The sequence below is a fragment of the Salmo salar genome, chromosome 28 (assembly GCF_965601325.2).
Source record: "Salmo salar chromosome 28, fSalSal1, whole genome shotgun sequence".
Classification (NCBI taxonomy): domain Eukaryota; kingdom Metazoa; phylum Chordata; class Actinopteri; order Salmoniformes; family Salmonidae; genus Salmo; species Salmo salar.
Window position 1 is genome coordinate 2987822 of NC_138318.1, and position 20374 is coordinate 3008195.

Genomic DNA, 20374 nt, shown 5'->3' on the forward strand with positions numbered 1-20374 from the left:
TTGCGCGTAGCAATCATGACATCACATATTACCGGAAAACCGGTCCAGATTATTAATACTGTTTACTGTTACCTAGGAATGGTTGAATTCTGTAAGCAAAGATCACAAAGAGAATGGTTGGGGACATTAAATATATTTTTTATTGTACAATAAAACATTATTCATGAGGTAAAAAATAAGTTACCCATATAGAGGTTCAGGTTTTCTTTAACTTCTTCTGAGAGAAATTCATACAGTTCATGGTTATTTAATCCTATGCCAATATAAAAGGTAAAGGGGAAAACACCATATAGCCGTTTTAAAAACACATCAAATCTATGGTGATAGTTTCTTGAATCAAACACTAAACAGCTTTATGTTTGACAGCTTTATGTTTGATGTGGAGAGGAATGTCGTCTTTGAAGTTGGTTATTATATGGGCATGAGTAGGAGAAATAAATACTTATAGAGTGGGTGACCATCATGAACACTCACATAAAACAGTGCTATGCAGCAGCCTTCTGACTTCTCTCTATAGCCATCCTCTCAAGGCGCTCTGTGTAGAACCCGTTGAAATCCAACCTATGGAATCAAGTTCAAAGCAGTTTTTACTAGGATTGTAACTATAGCTAAGCCTATTCATTTAAGCAACTAACTAGGATCTATAGACCAGGGGTTCCCAACTCAGGTCCTGGGCCCTTTTCCCCCAAAAGCATCTTAAAGGAAAAAACTAACAAAAAAATTGCTTCATATTCATCAGCTCCAGCACCATCCCAATATCAACATATGTGAAAATGTGTTTTTCCAATGGCATCAACCAATTATTAGACAATTAGTAGGCAATGCCTACACATAATTGGTTAGAATCACACAATGCACACTGATGAGGTCAAGTTTCTTATATCGGCTGAAAGCTTAAATTATTGTTAATATAACTGCACTGTCCAATTTACAGTAGCTATTACTGCGAAAAAATGCCATGCTATTGTTTGAGGAGAGCTCCTAAGAACAAAACACTTTTTTCCCACCGCAATAGGTTTGATAAATTCACCTCTGAAGGTGAAATGTGTACATACATTCTGAAATCTTGCTCTGATTTATTATCCAAAGGGTCCCAGAGATAACATGAAGTGTTGTTTTGTTAGATAAAATCCTTTTTCATATCCTAAAAAGGTCCATATAGTATGCACAATTGATTTTGTATTTCCACTCGTTCAATTTGCCAAGAAAGGAATCTGTGAAAATCTAACCCTAAATGTTGTTTCAACCAGTCAAATCACGTTTGTATGTATTCCTCAGAGATCCTAGAACGTAACCAGACTTCACTATATCATTAGGGGTGTAGTATATACTATAGGACACCAAATTTGGTCAGAGAGAGATGCCTTCATGACGCGGGCGGTCTTCACTTGATCTACTCTAACTTTGTCAAATAAGCACCAATCGGGTGCTAGCTAGATAGCCAATGAGCTGGGCTTTACGGGGTATCCGGACACCCTGTATGTGTCGCAAAATGTAGCTGCTAACCTTGTGCGACAGCATGCCTTTTCCTTTTGGACAAAAATAAGAATATTCAGACTTATGAATTTATGAAAACTGGTTGTTTTGCAAATGTTGAACTTATAATATGGCTACTAATACTGGAAAAGCTAAATCAAAGTCCAAGTATACAGATTTGATGATATTCTTGGAGAAAAATGTAAATATGAATGCAAATGTCTCCTTCACGATTTGCCCAAACGTACCTGGGTGACTTCACACTAAATGTCATGTAGGTCGCTCATACTTCAAGAAACTTTGCACATACACTGCTGCCATCTTGTGGACACCATCGAAATTACAACCAGAGTGATGTCTAGAAGTGGGACCTTTCTGTTGCATTTCAAAGATTGTGGTAGAATAAAAAATAAAAAAAACGTTGGTTTCTTCTTTGTATTTTCTTCTACCAGATCTATTGTGTTATATTCTCCTACATTCAATTCACATTTCCACAAACTTCAAAGTGTTCCCTTTCAAATGGTACCAAGATTATGCATATCCTTGCTTCAGAGCCTGAGCTACAGGCAGTTAGATTTAGGTATGTCATTTCAGGCGAAAATTTTAAAAGAAGTTTTAAAGGGAAATTTAAAATAAATGTCACTTCATATTCATCATCTCCAGCACCATCCCAATATCAACATATGTGAAAATAAGTGTTTCCAATAGCAACAATAATTGGTTAGAATCACACTATGCACACCGATGAGGTCATTGGAAACACTTCTGTTCCTCTACCTTTTTTACTACAAAACACAGAAACACTGCCATTTTCACATATGTTGATGTTGGGGTGGTGCTGGAGATGATGAATATGAAGTTGGAACATTTAGACATTTCCCTTTAAGGCTAAGTTCATCGTTAGAACAGTCGTAGGAGCATCGTTAAATCTCAGAGCTGTTTCCCAAAACCATACAGTAGTTGTTAAAAGTTGCACTTGAAAAAGCTCGTAATCTATCGGCTGCCTCAGATCACTCGTAGAACAGCTTAGTGAATCGTTAGTTGCTTTTTTGCCCTCCCAAGTTACTTTACAAACAGAAGATCTCTGCTAAACATAGAATCACATGGTTTATCAGTCTTACAATAACTTCAGAACAAAGTAGACGACAAATACAAAGTTGCCAACGTCTTTGCAATTTCTACAAACAAGCAAAGTATATTGAAATCAAAACTGAGATGACTGCATTAAAATAAACAGTAAGCTATAGGCCTATTTCAATCATACTGAAATACATTTCATGTTCAATCAATTGAGTTCTATTGTGCTACTTGTAGGCTACATATTTCATGATGAGTAGTCTAACGTGCGCAACTATGTGCTAAATCTGTGATTTTAAGCATTAGAATAAGCAGCGTGAACGTTTGCAGCCGTAAGTGGTAATAATCTCTCTAGGAAATGATCCATCATCAGTATTATGAAATAATTCTAATGTTAAGGAAAGATTTGTATGGAGAAAGCTGATCCGAGAGCAGCGCTTCCTTTCTTTCGATCCTATCAGTATCGACACATGCTCCAACAACACACTTAGTGACCGTTCTCTTGGCATGCTGTTTTGGAAAAGGCATGTTACATCTTCGACCGTTGTAGGAAAGATGCATTGTTAACACTCGTAAGTCTAAGTTCCATTGATATCAGGAAACCAGGCCCTGGCGAGGTATAGGGTATGCAGGATTTATTTCCAGTCCAGCACTAACACATCCTTTTCAAATAACCAACTTATCACAGTCTTCAGTCTAGACCTTGATCAGTTGAATCATCCCTCCAGTACCAGAGTTGTAGACAGACCTTGGCCCAGTTTCCCAAAAGCATCTTAAGGCTAAGTTCATCGTAAGAACCTTCGTAGGAGCATAGTTAAATCTCCAAGCTGTTTCCCAAAACCATTGTTACTAAAGTTGCACTTGAAAACAGTCGTTATTTACCGACTGCCTTAGACCACTCGTAGAACAGCAATTGCATCGTTGGATAGTTTTTTTGCCCTTCCACGTCAGTTTATACACAGATCTCCGCTGAACATAGAAGACATTCATCTGTCTGTCTCACTGTGACCGCTGACAACTTCAGAACGAAGTTTACTACAAATAAAAAGTTGCCAATGTCTTTGCAATTGTTACAAACAAGCGAAGGATAAAATTATGCTTCAAATGAAAACCAAGATGACTGTATTAAAAGATAAATACAGTAGGCTATATAAGCCTATATATACTGCTCAAAAAAATAAAGGGAACACTTAAACCACACATCCTAGATCTGAATGAAAGAAATAATCTTATTAAATACTTTTTTCTTTACATAGTTGAATGTGCTGACAACAAAATCACACAAAAATAATCAATGGAAATCCTATTTATCAACCCATGGAGGTCTGGATTTGGAGTCACACTCAAAATTAAAGTGGAAAACCACACTACAGGCTGATCCAACTTTGATGTAATGTCCTTAAAACAAGTCAAAATGAGGCTCAGTAGTGTGTGTGGCCTCCATGTGCCTGTATGACCTCCCTACAACGCCTGGGCATGCTCCTGATGAGGTGGCGGATGGTCTCCTGAGGGATCTCCTCCCAGACCTGGACTAAAGCATCCGCCAACTCCTGGACAGTCTGTGGTGCAACGTGGCGTTGGTGGATGGAGCGAGACATGATGTCCCAGATGTGCTCAATTGGATTCAGGTCTGGGGAACGGGCGGGCCAGTCCATAGCATCAATGCCTTCCTCTTGCAGGAACTGCTGACACACTCCAGCCACATGAGGTCTAGCATTGTCTTGCATTAGGAGGAACCCAGGGCCAACCGCACCAGCATATGGTCTCACAAGGGGTCTGAGGATCTCATCTCGGTACCTAATGGCAGTCAGGCTACCTCTGGCGAGCACATGGAGGGCTGTGCGGCCCCCCAAAGAAATGCCACCCCACACCATGACTGACCCACCGCCAAACCGGTCATGCTGGAGGATGTTGCAGGCAGCAGAACGTTCTCCACGGTGTCTCCAGACTCTGTCACGTCTGTCACATGTGCTCAGTGTGAACCTGCTTTCATCTGTGAAGAGCACAGGGCGCCAGTGGCGAATTTGCCAATCTTGGTGTTCTCTGGCAAATGCCAAACGTCCTGCAAGGTGTTGGGCTGTAAGCACAACCCCCACCTGTGGACGTCGAGCCCTCATACCACCCTCATTGAGTCTGTTTCTGACCGTTTGAGCAGACACATGCACATTTGTGGCCTGCTGGAGGTCATTTTGTAGGGCTCTGGCAGTGCTTTTCCTGCTCCTCCTTGCACAAAGGCGGAGGTAGCGGTCCTGCTGCTGGGTTGTTGCCCTCCTACGGCCTCCTCCACGTCTCCTGATGTACTGGCCTGTCTCCTGGTAGCGCCTCCATGCTCTGGACACTACGCTGACAGACACAGCAAACCTTCTTGCCACAGCTCGCATTGATGTGCCATCAATGAGCTGCACTACCTGAGCCACTTGTGTAGGGTTGAGCTGCACTACCTGAGCTGCACTACCTGAGCCACTTGTGTGGGTTGTAGACTCCGTCTCATGCTACCACTAGAGTGAAAGCACCGCCAGCATTCAAAAGTGACCAAAACATCAGCCAGGAAGCATAGGAACTGAGAAGTGGTCTGTGGTCCCCACCTGCAGAACCACTCCTTTATTGGGGGTGTCTTGCTAATTGCCTATAATTTCCACCTGTTGTCTATTCCATTTGCACAACAGCATGTGAAATGTATTGTCAATCAGTGTTGCTTCCTAAGAGGACAGTTTGATTTCACAGAAGTGTGATTGACTTGGAGTTACATTGTGTTGTTTAAGTGTTCCCTTTATTTTTTTGAGCAGTGTATTTAAATCAATTTCATGTTCATAATTGTAGGCTACTGCCTGTCATTTTTGCCTTAATGTATTTCTTGATGTACCAAATCTACGATTCAGGGCATTATTATAGGGTAGGCTAAGCATTACAATAAGCCGCCTCAATATTTGCAGCCAGATGGGTGATAATATATCTCTAGGAGCTGATCTGTCATCAGTAGTGTGGAATAATTATAAATGTTAAGGTAAGACGTGAATGGAGAAAGCTGATCCGAGCGCAGCGACGCCTTTCTTTCGATCCCATCAGTATCGACACATGCTCCAACGACGCACTTAGTGAAAGTTCTCTCTGTGTGGTGTTTTTGCGAAACGCATGTTACATCTTCGGCCAAAACACGTGTAAGTCTAGATTCCATCGCTATCGGAAACCGTGCGCTGTGCAGTAGTAGACCCACCTGTAGATGATGTTAATCATGCTGTGCTCACAGTCGTTGGTGCTGTAGACACTGAGCTTGTCCAGCAGGTCCAGGAGCAGTGTACTGAAGTTGCTGTCGAAGTTGCTGACAGTGGCTTCGAAGCCTGCGTCTGACTGCAGGGCGTCCACGTGCTCCGCTAGGAACTGACAACGTGGGAAACCACATAGGTAAGACACTTGCTGATTGGGGAATAGCATAGCATATCACATCATCAATCATAGTACATTTGATAGATAGCATTTCTATTCTGTCTCAAATACTAATTGCCATCATTACAATACTACTGTATTTGGTTGTTGTTCTATATAACACTCATGTAAAACACAGATTTTCATACATGTTTAACCTTTGAAAACACTGCTACAAGTTGGTTAGTGAGTATCTTCTGTAAATGAGTGAGTATGTGTGTAGTTACCTTGGAGGTGAGCCTCTTCTTCTCTTGCTCCTCGGTGCGTTCGCTCTGGGTGGGAGGACCCTCCATGGTGCCATGCTCCAGAGACAGCCGGTTCATCTCCCGGTCCAGCTTCATGCTCTGAGTGAAGCACTACACCAGGAAATACAATGTATTCAGACCCCTTGACTTTTTCCACATTTTGTTACGTTACAGCCTGATTCTAAAATTTCTAAAATAATTTTTTCCACCCTCATCAATCTACACACAATACCCGATTATGACAAAGCAAAAACAGGTTTTTAGAATTTTTTTGCAAATGTATTAACAAAAAAACCTGAAATATCACATTTACATACATTTACATTTACAAATTCCAGACTATAAGCCGCAACCTTTTTCCCCAGGCTTTGAACCTCGCAGCTTAAACAATGACGCGGCTAATATATGGATTTTTCCCGCTTTCAATTTTTTTTCTAAAAAAAAACACATTCTGTGACGTGCTCAGTTTTTTGGCGGCATGAAGCTTTCATTAGACCAATGAAATTGCTGAACGGGTTAAGGTCAAACAACTTTTTTGTTTACTGTTTAGATTAAATCGAGCGCTCTCAAACTTCCCATCATTCTGATTACGGTAGTCATTTTGTCACCCTCATCATGGCAAAGACACTGAGAAATGCATATGATGCAGCTTTCAAGTTGAAGGCGATTGATCTGGCTGTTGGAAAAGGAAATAGAGCTGCTGCACGGGAGCTTGGTCTTAATGAGTCGATGATAAGATGTTGGAAACAGCAGCGTGAGGAATTGACTCTGTGCAAAAAGACAACTAAAGCTTACTGCTAATTTTTTGTTACAAGCCGTGTTTCGTTAAAGCATATTTATTTTTGTTACAAGCCGTGTTTCGTTAAAGCCTGTGTAAAGTTCATTTGTTTCAATGTACCGGTAGGCACCTGCGGCTTATAGACATGTGCGGCTTATGTTCAAAATATATATATTTTTTTAATTCAGTGGGTGTGGCTTATATTCAGGTGCGCTTAATAGTCCGGAAATTACGGTAAGTATTCATACCCTTCTTCACTCAGTACTTTGTTGAAGCACCTTTGGCAGCGATTACAGCCTCGAGTCTTCTTGGGTATGATGCTACAAGCTTGGCACACTGGTGTTTGGGGAGTTTCTCCCATTGTTCTCTGCAGATCCTCTCAAGCTCTGTCAGGTTGGATGGGGAGCGTCACTGCATAGCTATTTTCAGGTCTCTCCAGAGACGTTTGATCGGGTTCAAGTCCGGGCTCTGGCTGGGCCACTCAAGGACATTCAGAGACTTGTCCCAACAAGTGAAGGTTCACCTGATGGAAGGTGAACCTTCGCCCCAGTCTAAGGTCCTGAGTGCTCTGGAGCGGGTTTTCATCAAGCATCTCTCTGTACTTTGCTCCGTTAATCTTTCCGTCGATCTTAAATAGTCTCCCAGTCCCTGCTGCTGAAAAACATCCCCACAGCATGATGCTGCCACCACCATGCTTCACCATAGGGATGGTGCCAGGTTTCTTCCAAACGTGACACTTGGCACTCAGGCCAAAGAGTTCAATCTTGGTTTCATCAGACAAGAGAATCTGGTTCATCATGGTCTGAGAGTCCTTTAGGTGCCTCTTGGCAACTCCAAGCAGGCTGTCATGTGCCTTTTACTGAGGAGTGGCTTCCGTCTGCCACTCTACCATAAAGGCCTCATTGGTGGAGTGCTGCAGAGATGGTTGTCCTTCTGGAAGGTTCTCCCAACTCCACAGAGGAACTCTGGAGCTCTGTCATAGTGACCATTGGGTTCTTGGTCACCTCCCTGACCAAGGCCCTTCTCCACCTATTGCTCAGTTTGGCCAGGCAGCCAGCTCTAGGAAGTCTTGGTGATTCAAAACTTCTTCCATTTAAGAATGATGGAGGCCACTGTGTTCTTGGGGACCTTCAATGCTGCAGACATTTGTTGGTACCCTTCCCCAGATCTGTGCCTCAACATAATCCTGTGTCGGAGCTTTATGGACAATTCCTTCAACCTCTTGGCTTGGTTTTTGCTCTGACATGCACTGTCAACTGTGGGACCTTATATAGACAGGTGTGTGCCTTTCCAAATCATGCCCAATCAATGGAATTTACCACAGGTTGACTTCCAAGTTGTAGATACATCAAGGATGATCGACAGAAACAGGATGCACCTGACCTCAATTTCGAATTATCATAGCAAAGGGTCTGAATACTTATGTAAATAAGGTACTTCTGTTTTGTTATTTTTAATAAATGAGCAAAAATTTCCAATAACCTGTTTTCGCTTTGTCATTATGGGGTATTGTGTGTAGATTGATGAGGAAAACAATGAATTTAATCAATATTAGAATAAGTCTGTAACTTAACAAAATGTGGAGAAAGGGGTCTGAATACTTTCCGAATACACTGTAGACACACATTTATGAAGGATCACCAGTGAGAGACACTATAAAGTCATACACTGCACACTGGGGGGGAGATATTAGGCTACATATCATAATACTGCAGTCAGATGATCTAATGTGCATGAGTTGCACGTCAATTCAAACATTCAAAAACACTGCATGTAAGCTCCAACAAGCTGCCTTTACGTTCACGGTTTTGTAGTTGCGTCCCACATCCACGAACCTGCATGCAGTTGGTGAACATGACACACACGGACATGAGCTTGGAGAAGATCTTAAGCAGCTCTGGGTTGGTCAGCATGCAGTCCTTCAGGCAGTTGTCCAGGAAGCTGGTGTGATGACACAGCACGTCGTCTATGTTGGAGGCCTGGGAAAGACAAGATGGCCTATATTAAGACATTTCTGATCAATGCAGGGCTTGGGACTGTTACGACAGTATGCACTAAGCCACAGCATGCCGTTATTAGGAGCAATGAAAATAAATGTAATTGGGACTGGAAAAAAAAACGTCTTGGGTCAAAGCAAAGTAAAGCCTCAAGGCTGACATTTGTAATGGATGCCACTACTACAACATGCACAGAACAATTGTGTTAGAAGTAACTATAGGCTAATACATAATAGGACTGAATGCTATCAAGGTGAAAAGCAGCCTTGGTTACAATCCACTCACAGATTTCAAGTTCTTCTCCATGATATGCCAGGTGGGCTCCATGACTTCAAACATCATGTAGTACTGGATGTTCTGTACAAAGTTCAGCATGCGCTGTCTCAAGGCAAATGCTGTTGCAAACCTATAGGGAGGAGGAAACCAGATAGTTCATATCAGAACTTGATATTAGGAAGCTGGCACTAGAGAAACAAACAAAGAAGTTAACTGAAGGAGTTTTGTCAACTCACCACTTGGCCCTGTGCAAGGCGTACTGCTTGGCTGTTTTGTTGCTGATCCACACGTTGCACAACAGCCTCTCGACATGTTTGCAGTAAAAAATGTGTCGGAACAGCATTTGGTATCTCGTCAGCGCTTTCCTGAAAAATACAAAAATATATGTATACAAGGCATTTGGCACGCCCTGGTTTCGGGTCCCCGAGGGGGGTTTCTCAATAGATTGAGAATCTATACATTAGGGTATACATTTTTTTTTTCTCCCTATCTTCAAGGGAGCCTTTTTTCGCCTTCTTTTAACCAGGTCATACTGAGGTCCGAAGACCTCTTACCCAAGGGAGACCTGGCCTTGGATATAGCCCCAGTGTACCTACCTGTTGATAATGAGCGACAGCGGCCACTTGACGATGTAGTCGAAGGAGAAGGCCTCCAGGCCACTGAGGGACACCTCGGTGGGGTCGGCATTGATGATGGCCTTCTCCTGCTTGGTCTCGATGGCCAGCACCCGCAGCAGCTGGGTGATCACGTCATGAGGCATTAGGTCAATCTGGGAAACAGGAACAGAGGGTGGGTGGATGGATGAGTTTAGTGTGAAGCCCCTCCCAAAACATTCATATTACATACCGGTTGTTTAACTTAAGTCTTTTATATGTATAGCCTACAGACAATTGTGATTCTGACCTTCAGCAATTTTCTATTACTGTGCTAAAGTGCAGCTATAAGAAATGGTCTAATGCAGTAAACAGCAATGACGCCATTTGAATAACAAGATCATAAATTACTTTAGGTTCTCCTTAAAGTACTCAGTGTGCCCAGCTGCTGTATTATTTCATATTTTTTATTGGGATCCCCAATTAGCCAACACAAATAAAATACATAATATAATAACATAATATAGATAACACTGCAGCCAACTGCAACACATCAACACCTCACACAAAGATCAATAGTGATGCAGTCAATCTCTCCTCAACTTTTGAGCCAGGAGAGATTGACATGCATGTTAATGACATTCACGCTCCCTGTACATTAAGTGCAGTACGTGCTGCTCTGTTCTGGACCAACTGCAATTTACCCATGTCGCTCTTTGCCACACGACCACACAACTGGGCAGTAGTCCAGGTGCAACAAAACTACGGCCTGTAGGAAGTGTCTGGTCGACTGAGACGTCAAGAAAGCAGAGCAACGCCTTATCACGGACAGATCTCTTCCCATTTTAGCAACGATTGAGTCTATATGTTTTGACCATGACCGCTTGCTATCTTGGGTTACACCCAGCAGTTTAGTCTCCTCAACTTGGCTCAATCGCCACATTATTCAATAATAGATCTAGATGAGGTTTAGGGTTGAACGAGTGATTTGTCCCAAAAACGATGTCTTTCGTTTTTTTATATTTAGCACCAGCCTATTGCTAGTTACCCATTATAAAACTGACTGGAGCTCAATGTTAATGGGTACATTTATTTATTTTAGTGTTATAGCCAACATATTTACTGTTGAGTCGTCAGCGTACATAGACTGACACACAGGCTTTATTCAAGGTCAGTGGAAGGTCATCAGTAAAAACAGAAAACAATAATGGCCAAAGCCGGCTGCCCGGCTGTACACCAATCCAACTCTCAATCCATAAGTGAAAGGATACAAATCCATAACACCTATGTTTTTTCAGCAATAGGTTATGATCAATGATCTCAAAAGCTGCACTGAAGTCTAACAGCTCCCACACTCTTCTATCAATTACTTTCAACAAAACATTTGTGTCAGTCCCGAGCATGTTGAGTGCCCTTCCTTATAAGCATGCTGAAAGTCTGTCGTTTGTTTGTTTTCTGTAAAATAACTTTTTTAAAGTTTGCCAAGTGCCGGTAACAGGCTGATTGGTCGGCTGTTTGAACCCGGTGCTCTGATATTCTTGAGCAGCGGAATGACCTTTGCCTCCCTCCAGGCCTGAGGGCACACACCATCTTCTAAGCTTACAGTGAAGTTGTGGCAAACAGGAGTCGCAATGTATTCCGCTACCAACCTCAGCAATTTACCATCCAGGTTGTTGGTACCAGTTGGCTTGTCCTTATTTATAGATAGCAAAAAATGTTTCACATCTTCCACTCCCACTTTGCGGAACTCAAAACTACAGTGCTCGTCTTTCATTATTTGGTCTGTTATGTATGAATATGAAGGCTCAGCGTTTGATGTTTGCATGTCATGCCTAAGAATGATAATCTTCGCAACAAAAACGTGATTAAAGTGGTTGGCAATATTATAGAGTTTTGTTATGAACAAGCCATGTGCCTCAATGAAGGCGCCTGCCTGATGGATGGATCCAAGTTTGCTTTTTTGCCTAGAATTTAATTTAAGGTACTCCAGAGCTTTTTACTATCATTCTTTATATAATTTATCTTTGATCCATAGTATAGTTTTTTCTTTTTGTTTAGCTACATCATTTCTCAATTTACTGTTTCCCAGTCTGCTGTGTTGTCAGACTTATTTGCTATTCCCTTTGCCTCATCTGTCTCAGCCACACAGTTTTTCAATTCATCATCAACAGTGCATTCGGAAAGTATTCAGACCCCTTCACTTTTTGTTACGTTACAGCCTTATCCTAAAATTGATTAAATGATTTTTCCCCCTCATCAATACTCACAATACCCCATAATGAGAAAGTGAAAACAGGTTTAGAAATTTTTGCAAATGTTTGAAAAGAAATTAATAAATGACATATCACATTTCTTACTTAAAAAAAACAGGCATTATTGGTTAAGGCCGTGTAAGTAAGAATTTCACAGTACACCTTTTGTATTCGGCGCATGTGAGTTTGGACACACCTACTCATTGAAGGGTTTTTCTTTATTTTTACATTGTAGAATAATAGTGAAGACATTAAAACTATGAAATAACACATATGGAATCATGTAGTAACCCAAAAAAATTAAACTAATCAAAATATATTTTATATTCTTCAAAGTAGCCACACTTTGCCTTGATGACAGCTTTGCACATTCTCTCAACCAGCCTCATGAGGAATGCTTTTCCAACAGTCTTGAAGTAGTTCCCACATATGCTGTACACTTGTTGGCTGCTTTTCCTTCACTCTGCGGTTCAACTCATCCCAAACCATCTCAATTGGGTTGAGTTCGGGTGACTGTGGAGGCCAGGTCATCCGATGCAGTGCTCCATCACTCTCCTTCATGGTCAAATAGCCCTTACACAGCCTGGGAGGTGTGTTGGGTCATTGTCCTGTTGAAAAACAAATGTCCCACTAAGCGCAAACCAGATGGGATGGCGTATGCTGCTGAATGCTGTGGTAGCCATGCTTGTTAAGTGTGCCTTGAATCCTAAATAAATCACAGACAGTGTCACCAGCAAAGCGCCCCCACACCATCACCTCTTCCTCCATGCTTCACGGTGGGAACCACACATGCAGAGACGCCGGTTGGAACCAAAAATCTCACAGTTGGACTCATCAGACCAAAGGACAGATTTCCACCGGTTTAATGTCCTTTGCTCGTGTTTCTTCTTCTCATCGGTGTCCTTTAGTAGTGGTTTCTTTGCAACAATTCGAGCATGAAGGCCTGATTCACACAGTCTCCTCTGAACAGTTGATGTTGAGAAGTGTTTTTTACTTGAACTCTGTGAAGCATTTATTTGGGCTGCAATCTGAGGTGCAGTTAACTCTAATGAACTTATTCTCTGTAGCAGAGGTAACTCTAGGTCTTTCTTTCCTGTGGCGGTCCTCACGAGAGCCAGTTTCATTATAGCGCTTGAAGGTTTTTGCTACCTTCATGTCTTAAAGTAATGATGGACTGTTGTTTCTCTTTGCTAATTTGAGCTGTTCTTGCCATAAAATTGACTTTTTTTTTAACACCACCCGAGTGGTGCAGCGGTCTTACAGGCTGACCACACCGCTCACGTCGCGTGCATTGCAAAATAACTGTAGAAATCTATGTTATTCAATTATTGCACCAACACTGCTCGCGAGCGTCTGCGTTGCCAAGGGCTTAAATAGAAGTCATTCCTATTTCTGACGCAGATTGTGCTGCAAGTCCTGCCTCTCCCATCTCCTTATTGGTTTATAGAAGCAGGTACCCACATGCCATCTCCTCATTGGTTATACCCACGTGGGTGATTGAAAGACGAACTGTGTTCCCGGTCGGTGTAGTAATACTATGAAAGTTTAGATGCCAATCACCATATAAGTTCAAAGATGAAAAAGTTCAAAGTTCAAAGATGAAAAATCTCAGTGCTAGAGGCACTGAGATGCAGTGCCTCTAGCACTGCATCTCAGTGCTAGAGGCGTCACTACAGAAACCATGGTTCGAATCCAGGCTGTATCACAACCGGCCGTGATTGGGAGTCCCATAGGGCGACGCACAATTGGCCCAGCGTTGTCCAGGTTTGGCCGGCGTAGGCCGTCATTGTAAATAAGAATTTGTTCTTAACTGACTTGCTTAGTTAAATAAAGGTTAAATAAAACACTTTAAGAAGGAAAGAAATTCCACAAATTAACAAGGCACACCTGTTAATTGAAATGCATTCCAGGTGACTACTTCATGAAGCTGGTTGAGAGAATGCCAAGAGTGTACAAAACTGTCATCAAGGCAAAGGGTGGCTACTTTGAAGAAACTGAAATATCAAATATATTTACATTTGTTTAACACTTTTTTGGTTACTACATGATTCCATATGTGTTATTTCATCGTCTTGATGTCTTCACTATTATTCTACAATGTAGAAAATAGTAAAAATAAAGAAAAACCCTTGAATGAGTCGGTGTGTCCAAACTTTTGACTGGTACTGTAAGTATTTAGACCCTTTGATATGAGACTCGAAATTGAGCTCACGTGCATCCTGTTTCCATTGATCATCCTTGAGATGTTTCTACAACTTGGAGTCCACCTGTGGTAAATTCAAACAAGATTCTCTGGTCTGATGAAACCAAGATTGAATTTATGCAAATGTAATCCGTTTTTTGGTTTTAATACATTTGTAAAAATGTCTAAAACCTGTTTTTGCTTTGTCATTATTGGGTATTGTGTGTAGATTGATGAGGGGGAAAAAAAACTATTTAATCTATTTTAGAATAAGTCTGTAACATAACAAAATGTGGGAAAAGTCAAGAGGTCTGAATGCTTTCCGAGTGCACTGTATTAATGTGGATTTGGCAGTTCTAACAGTTTCTTGATGGACACATGCCTATTAGAAACCGGAAGAAGCAGTTTCATAAATGCTTCATGTGTGGCATCAGGTTATTCCTCATTACACACATCAGACCAACAAATATTTTTCACATCTTCAACATAGGAATCATCATTACAAAATTTTAGGTCCAGTCTTTGGAACTTTGGTTTTAATAGATATGGCTATTATATTATGATCACTACATCTGATGGGTGTGGATATTTCTTTAGAACAGATTTCTGCAGCATTAGTAAAGATCTGATCAATACACGTGGATGATTTAGTTCCAATTCTGTTTGTAAATACCCTGGTAGGTTGACTGATAACCTGAACCAGATTGCTGGCATCGGTTACAGATTGAAGCTTCTTTTTGAGTTGACAGCTTGATGACAACCAGTCAATATTTAGGTCACCCAGAAAATAGACATGTTGATATCACATACATTATTGAGCATTTCAAACATCTAGTCCAAATACTGACTTTTAGCACTCGGTGGTCTATAGCAACTTCCTACGAGAATAGGAGGCAGATGATCCTGTAGCCATATTACTTCTACATCATCTGACAAAGGTTGAGAAGAACACGACAGGAGTATGACTCGACATACATAGCAACACCTCCTCCATTTGCATTTCTCTCTTATCTATATATTCTAGAACCATGTATAGCTACTAGTGCATTAAATGAATTATCCAAGTGTGTTTTATAGATGGCCAGAACATGAATGTTTTCTGATGTTAGTAAGTTGTCAATTTCATGAACCTTGTTCCTCAGAATATATGTTAACATGGGCTATTTTTAGTACTTTTCAAATCAAATTTGATTTGTCACATGCGCCAAATACAACAGGTGTAGACCTTACCGTGAAATGCTTACTATACAAGCCCTTAACCAATAATGCAGAGTTTTTTTTTTAAGTAACAAAATATTTGCTAAAAACATTAATACAATAACAAACTTTTTTTTAAACTATAAGGAGGCTATATACAGGGGGTACCAGTACCGAGTCAATGTGTGGTGGTAGAGGTTAGTTGAGGTAATTGAGGTAAAATGTACATGTAGGTAGGTTGCTTGTTTGTTTGTTTTTAGTGCTACTATGAGAGGCAGATGCGAGGTAGACATGTCAGTGACATTCACATTTGAGCCAATCATACTGAGTGGGATGCCCACAGTGGGCTTCTTCCTAAGGTAGACGGTTTCAGTGCAAAGAATATAAATAAATTCTATGGGCATGTGATTATTGCTGACAATACAATCTGAGTTAACAGTTAAAGGAACATGCATTAGGTTACTTACATTGACTGCACTTATATTTCTCTGGGATATACTGTAATATGATTTCCATGTCCTGCTTATTATGACAGGCAGGACTGGAGCGCTACCAAACTCAGACCGTCACTCTCAAACTTTCTTCAAGTACTGTAAGCTATATGCTCAGACAAAGAGAACTTTCTTCAAGTACTTATTTTGGGAAGGTTACATGAGCCTATTCATTCATCATAATGCATGCATGAAACAATATTTCAATACATACTGTGTACAGAATGTATGAACCGGAATGAATAAGGAATTAGGCTCCTCTCCTTAATAACCACTAGATAGTGCTGTTGTAATCAAAATAGCATAAATGACAGACTGGTACTGTAGCATATTTACCTTCAGGTCATCTTTGAATGGGTCTGTGTTAGCAGTACTCATCCTCAGAGCCAGCTCTAGCAAGGCCTCCAGTCTGGGAGGGACAATGTCATCCACTGGCTTTTTGAGCTCCTCTTCCGTCAGGTCCATGAAATGGACAAAGAAATCTCCCTTGTCCATCAAGAAGTAGTGCTTGATTGACCTAGGAAGAATGCATCTCTTAGCATACAACAATACATACCAAATTCGAAATACCCATCACACTTTATTGACCTATTTATAGTTTTGTTGTTGTTTACCTAAGGCGTGCAACCAGCTCCTTCTCCTCCATCAGGAAGTCTAGGAGGACCTTACTGGCGTAGTAGTAGGATTTTTCTATCTGCTCCACGTAGGCTCTCTCCTTGAGAGTGTAAAGGATCTCTTTAGCATCCGGACAAGTCACGTCCCGGCCACACTCTCTCACCACATTGAGATATTTACCTATAGAATAGGACGAGAAGAAAAACAAACTCAAACAACTCAGCAAATGATCAAGAACTTGATACTATTAGTTTTTCACAGGAACAGTGAATTGCACTGGGCATTGTCAGGATGCACTAAAAAGTGATCGGAACAAATCTGATCCAAATAGTATGATGTGTCTTACCTGTACTCAAAATTTTGTCTGCCATTTTCTGAAGAAAGGATGGAATTCTGTGCTGTACGATTGTGTACCGCTGATCCCAATACTTGTCGTTGTAGTCCTCCTGGATCTTCTCTTTCTGTAGCTCGTGCTCTTCAACCATGAATTCACTATAAAGACAAAATAAATCACCAAAAATCTGCTGTACTAACTCATTGTCTGAAATCTAAATTGTGTCTTAAGTCATGTCCAAGCCTGTGACCCAGTAGAAAAGTACTGATGTGATTCAATGTAAGAATTGTGGTAAATGAGTTGAGCGACAAAAGACTGTACCTGTAAGGGTCCTTGATGATGCCTCTATAGATCCATTTCTCCAGTATCTCAAAGTAAGGGACACTAGCTGCTTTCGTGAGGTAGAGGCATAGTTCCTGGGCCTGACTGTCGCCAGTGTAGTTGAAGGTACGATCGTGAAGGAGGCTCAACGTCCACCCACCCATGCAGTCTCCTTTGTCCACCGAGGAGGCTTTGAAAACATAACATGGCACCCACTGATTAAATAGACATCAATAACATTTGGAGAATTATTTTTTTTATACTATGAGTACTTTTTACTTTGGGCAGTCTGCAACAACATACCTTAATGACCATACCACACACACAACCATCACCAAATAATCATAAACCATAAAACAAGACCGGCATAACACCACTCACAGGTCGGTCTAAGCATAATACAATTGAATGTCCAAAAGTGTGTCCAAAAGTGCAACGCAAATATATCTACCAACCACATTATATTGTTTGATCGAATATATGATGCATATGGATCATATACAGATGTTTTATTGTTTGATCATGAAGGCTTTACCAATGGAGGCTAGGATCTCCATGGTCCTCATGGTGGGCTGGATGTAGAACCAGAGCTTCTGCAGGGAGAGCATGCCCTGCCTGTGGAGATGCTCCAGCTGGGTCACCAGGATCAGGTACTCCTTCATCAGGGTCCGCATGGCTGCCGTCAGGGCGTGGTTCACCTGGCCGTACTCAAAAGACGACTTCTCCTCAGTGAAGCTGCCAGACATAACACAGACAAACAATGTTAGCAGCCAGACATAACACAGCCAAAATGTTATGCCAGAAAACACAAACCAAACGGTTTGACAACACAACGCACATTTTCCTTCGATACATCTCCAGATGGTGTAAGGATCTACATTTGAGTCTAGCAAATGAGACAAAACAAAGTTAAGCAGCTATATTCCCCTTTTAAAGTTCACTCACCGTGTTATAGTAGAGTAGTATGAGGCGACTGGTAGTATCCTATTGACCAGCTCCTTGATGGACATGTCAAGGGTTGGGTCAACGATGAAGGAGCGATTCTGCCTCCCGAGGACAGGCTGGGCCGTGATGTCTCTGCCGTCCACACCAACCAGCACAAACAGCAAATCATCAACCAACGCCTGCTCCTGGGCTGGCAGGGGCATTGTACCTGATCATAAAAGACCAAATAGATTATTTGTGGCATGCTCATCCTCATAACCACTAAACCTACCAGGTACATTTTCACACATTTTGTTATTACATGAAAATGAGCAGCCACACAGTCAGTGAAACTATGCAGGAATTTCATGAAGTCAATCAAAATGTGTCAAAGTGAGATATGAGGAGCATTCATACCAATGGCCACTTCTGGGTCTCCTGCTGCTGTGGCACCGGTGATGAAGTCCCCAATCAGAGCAGGACGGTCATACACCCAATTGGGAAACACTGGGTTGGGCTGAGTGGGGTTCTTTTTGTTGTGTCTGTCCCTCAGCATCTTTCGTGTGACTTCAGCAGACTGCAAACATGGGGGGAAAAGTAGTAGAACTTTGAGATGTATTCAACTCTAGCCTTTTCAAAACAAATTGGTCCGGCTCACTTGAGGCGGGCCAGGACTTTTTCCTGAATACATGACCTGACCTAGTAATAGTCAAAATATGTAATAGACTATAATAGGGCATCAGGCCTTTCCTGGTCAGGAAGAAAATATCCTGGCCCTAATTCAAATTAACCTTAAAATGACACAAGTACACACCTGGGGCACATTGGAGCTGGCAGTGACGTTCCCCAGCTTCTTGCGCAGCTCTTCAAGTTCCTGCATTGACATCTTAGTGCTGGTTGGACGGATAGCAAAGGTTGTACTTGTTGTCGCATTAGCAGACACTTCAGACCTTTCTTTGGCATTATGTTGCAGACACTGGAGCATCTGGAGAAGATCAACGCACAACACAATGTTATTGGGACATAACATAATACTGTACTGTACTTGACATTTGAACAGTGCAGTTGTCAGCATCTGAACAACATTAGATGTGAAATGTAAGTGATTACCTCTTTATCCTCACTAAGCTTTGATAGGAGGTAGACGAGTGGGTCCAGGTTGCAGACATTTTTTGACTTGAGCTCATCATATTTCCTTAGGAAGTCCTCTGGCGTCTTTGAATACTCTGCTATTTTGACCTGTGAATGAAAGTTTAATCAACGTTGAAAGTTTAATCAAAGTTTAATAATCTGTAGGAATCGCATAGGAAGATCATAAACCTATGAAACATTTGCCAATAACTTCCCCATCAATCACCTTTGCACTGTGTGCAGACACTGTTGTGGTGATGTAAGGTGTCCTGTTCTTCTGCAGTCGATCAATAAACACTTCTGCCCCATCACCTCCTCGCACATGAAGCAGACTGAGCAGCTCATTGACATCATGGTGTATCCGAAACTCACTCATGGCTCAGGCAGCTGAAATGAGAAAGGTGGTGATAGTCAATAATCAAACCTCTGTCAACACTCTAACAACCAATTGGTTGAATAATGTCATACTGGCAGTTCAAAGTTGAAGCATGCAAATGTGTAAATGAATGTGGTAAATTGCTATCTACCACCACGGTCCTGATGTTGCAACTTCTCTGGCTGCATAGGGACAAGACTGGTGTTGTTTCAGATTCTAGCGGGTGCCCTAGTACAGTACGGTTCCCAACCAGTGGTACTAGGACCCCTGGGGGTACTTGCCCTATCCACAGGGGGCACTTGAGAAAACTCATGAGACCATAGGCCTACTGGTAAAATTAATGTGAGGGGGTACTTCAGGGGTACTCTGGGCTGAGCAAAATTCAGTTGGTGGTACAGAAACCGGGAGCTAGCTAGTTACGTTACATTTAAAGTAGGGTCTGAAAATAGAGCTTTTAACTATCTAGCTCCCTGGTTAGCTAATGAACGGAATCTTAGCAATGGCAGCATGATTAACAGCATGCAACATTGATCGCTAGCTAGCTGTGTAGCGCATTACCTGAAGCCTCTGTTGACTACAAGCAGTTACCGCCACGCCAACTACCTGCAAGTGGCAACCAATGGTAGCAACACAACATGTACTCAGTATAAGATTTTTCATAATAAAAGTTTAGATATAAAATCCTC

The 20374-nt window shown here is 41.6% G+C and overlaps 1 protein-coding gene across 1 annotated transcript; it reads right to left on the minus strand.

Moving 5' to 3' along the window:
- Positions 1–124: 124 nt before the first annotated feature.
- On the minus strand, positions 125–20325 carry LOC145850184 (gamma-tubulin complex component 2). Its single transcript, XM_014178993.3, has 18 exons — positions 20247–20325; positions 19539–19699; positions 19292–19420; positions 18996–19166; positions 18599–18758; positions 18203–18410; positions 17793–17992; positions 17258–17447; positions 16949–17094; positions 16602–16782; positions 16324–16504; positions 9869–10041; positions 9509–9637; positions 9282–9402; positions 8835–8978; positions 6204–6332; positions 5768–5931; positions 125–561 (listed from the first exon to the last, which is right to left on the minus strand). The coding sequence occupies exons 2-18, from the start codon at positions 19686–19688 to the stop codon at positions 486–488; spliced, it is 2652 nt and encodes an 883-aa protein (XP_014034468.2). The 5' UTR covers positions 19689–19699; positions 20247–20325; the 3' UTR covers positions 125–485.
- Positions 20326–20374: the final 49 nt, after the last annotated feature.

What these genes read in the sequence shown, in the direction of transcription:
- LOC145850184 (XM_014178993.3), bottom strand. Translation starts at nt 19,688, where the DNA reads ATGAGTGAGTTTCGGATACACCATGATGTCAATGAGCTGCTCAGTCTG. An exon ending in CTGTCGCTCATTATCAACAG is followed by an intron (nt 9,638 to 9,868) that starts GTAGGTACACTG and finishes TGTATTTTTCAG; the next exon opens with GAAAGCGCTGACGAGATACC. An exon ending in AGAAGAGGCTCACCTCCAAG is followed by an intron (nt 5,932 to 6,203) that starts GTAACTACACAC and finishes CCACGTTGTCAG; the next exon opens with TTCCTAGCGGAGCACGTGGA.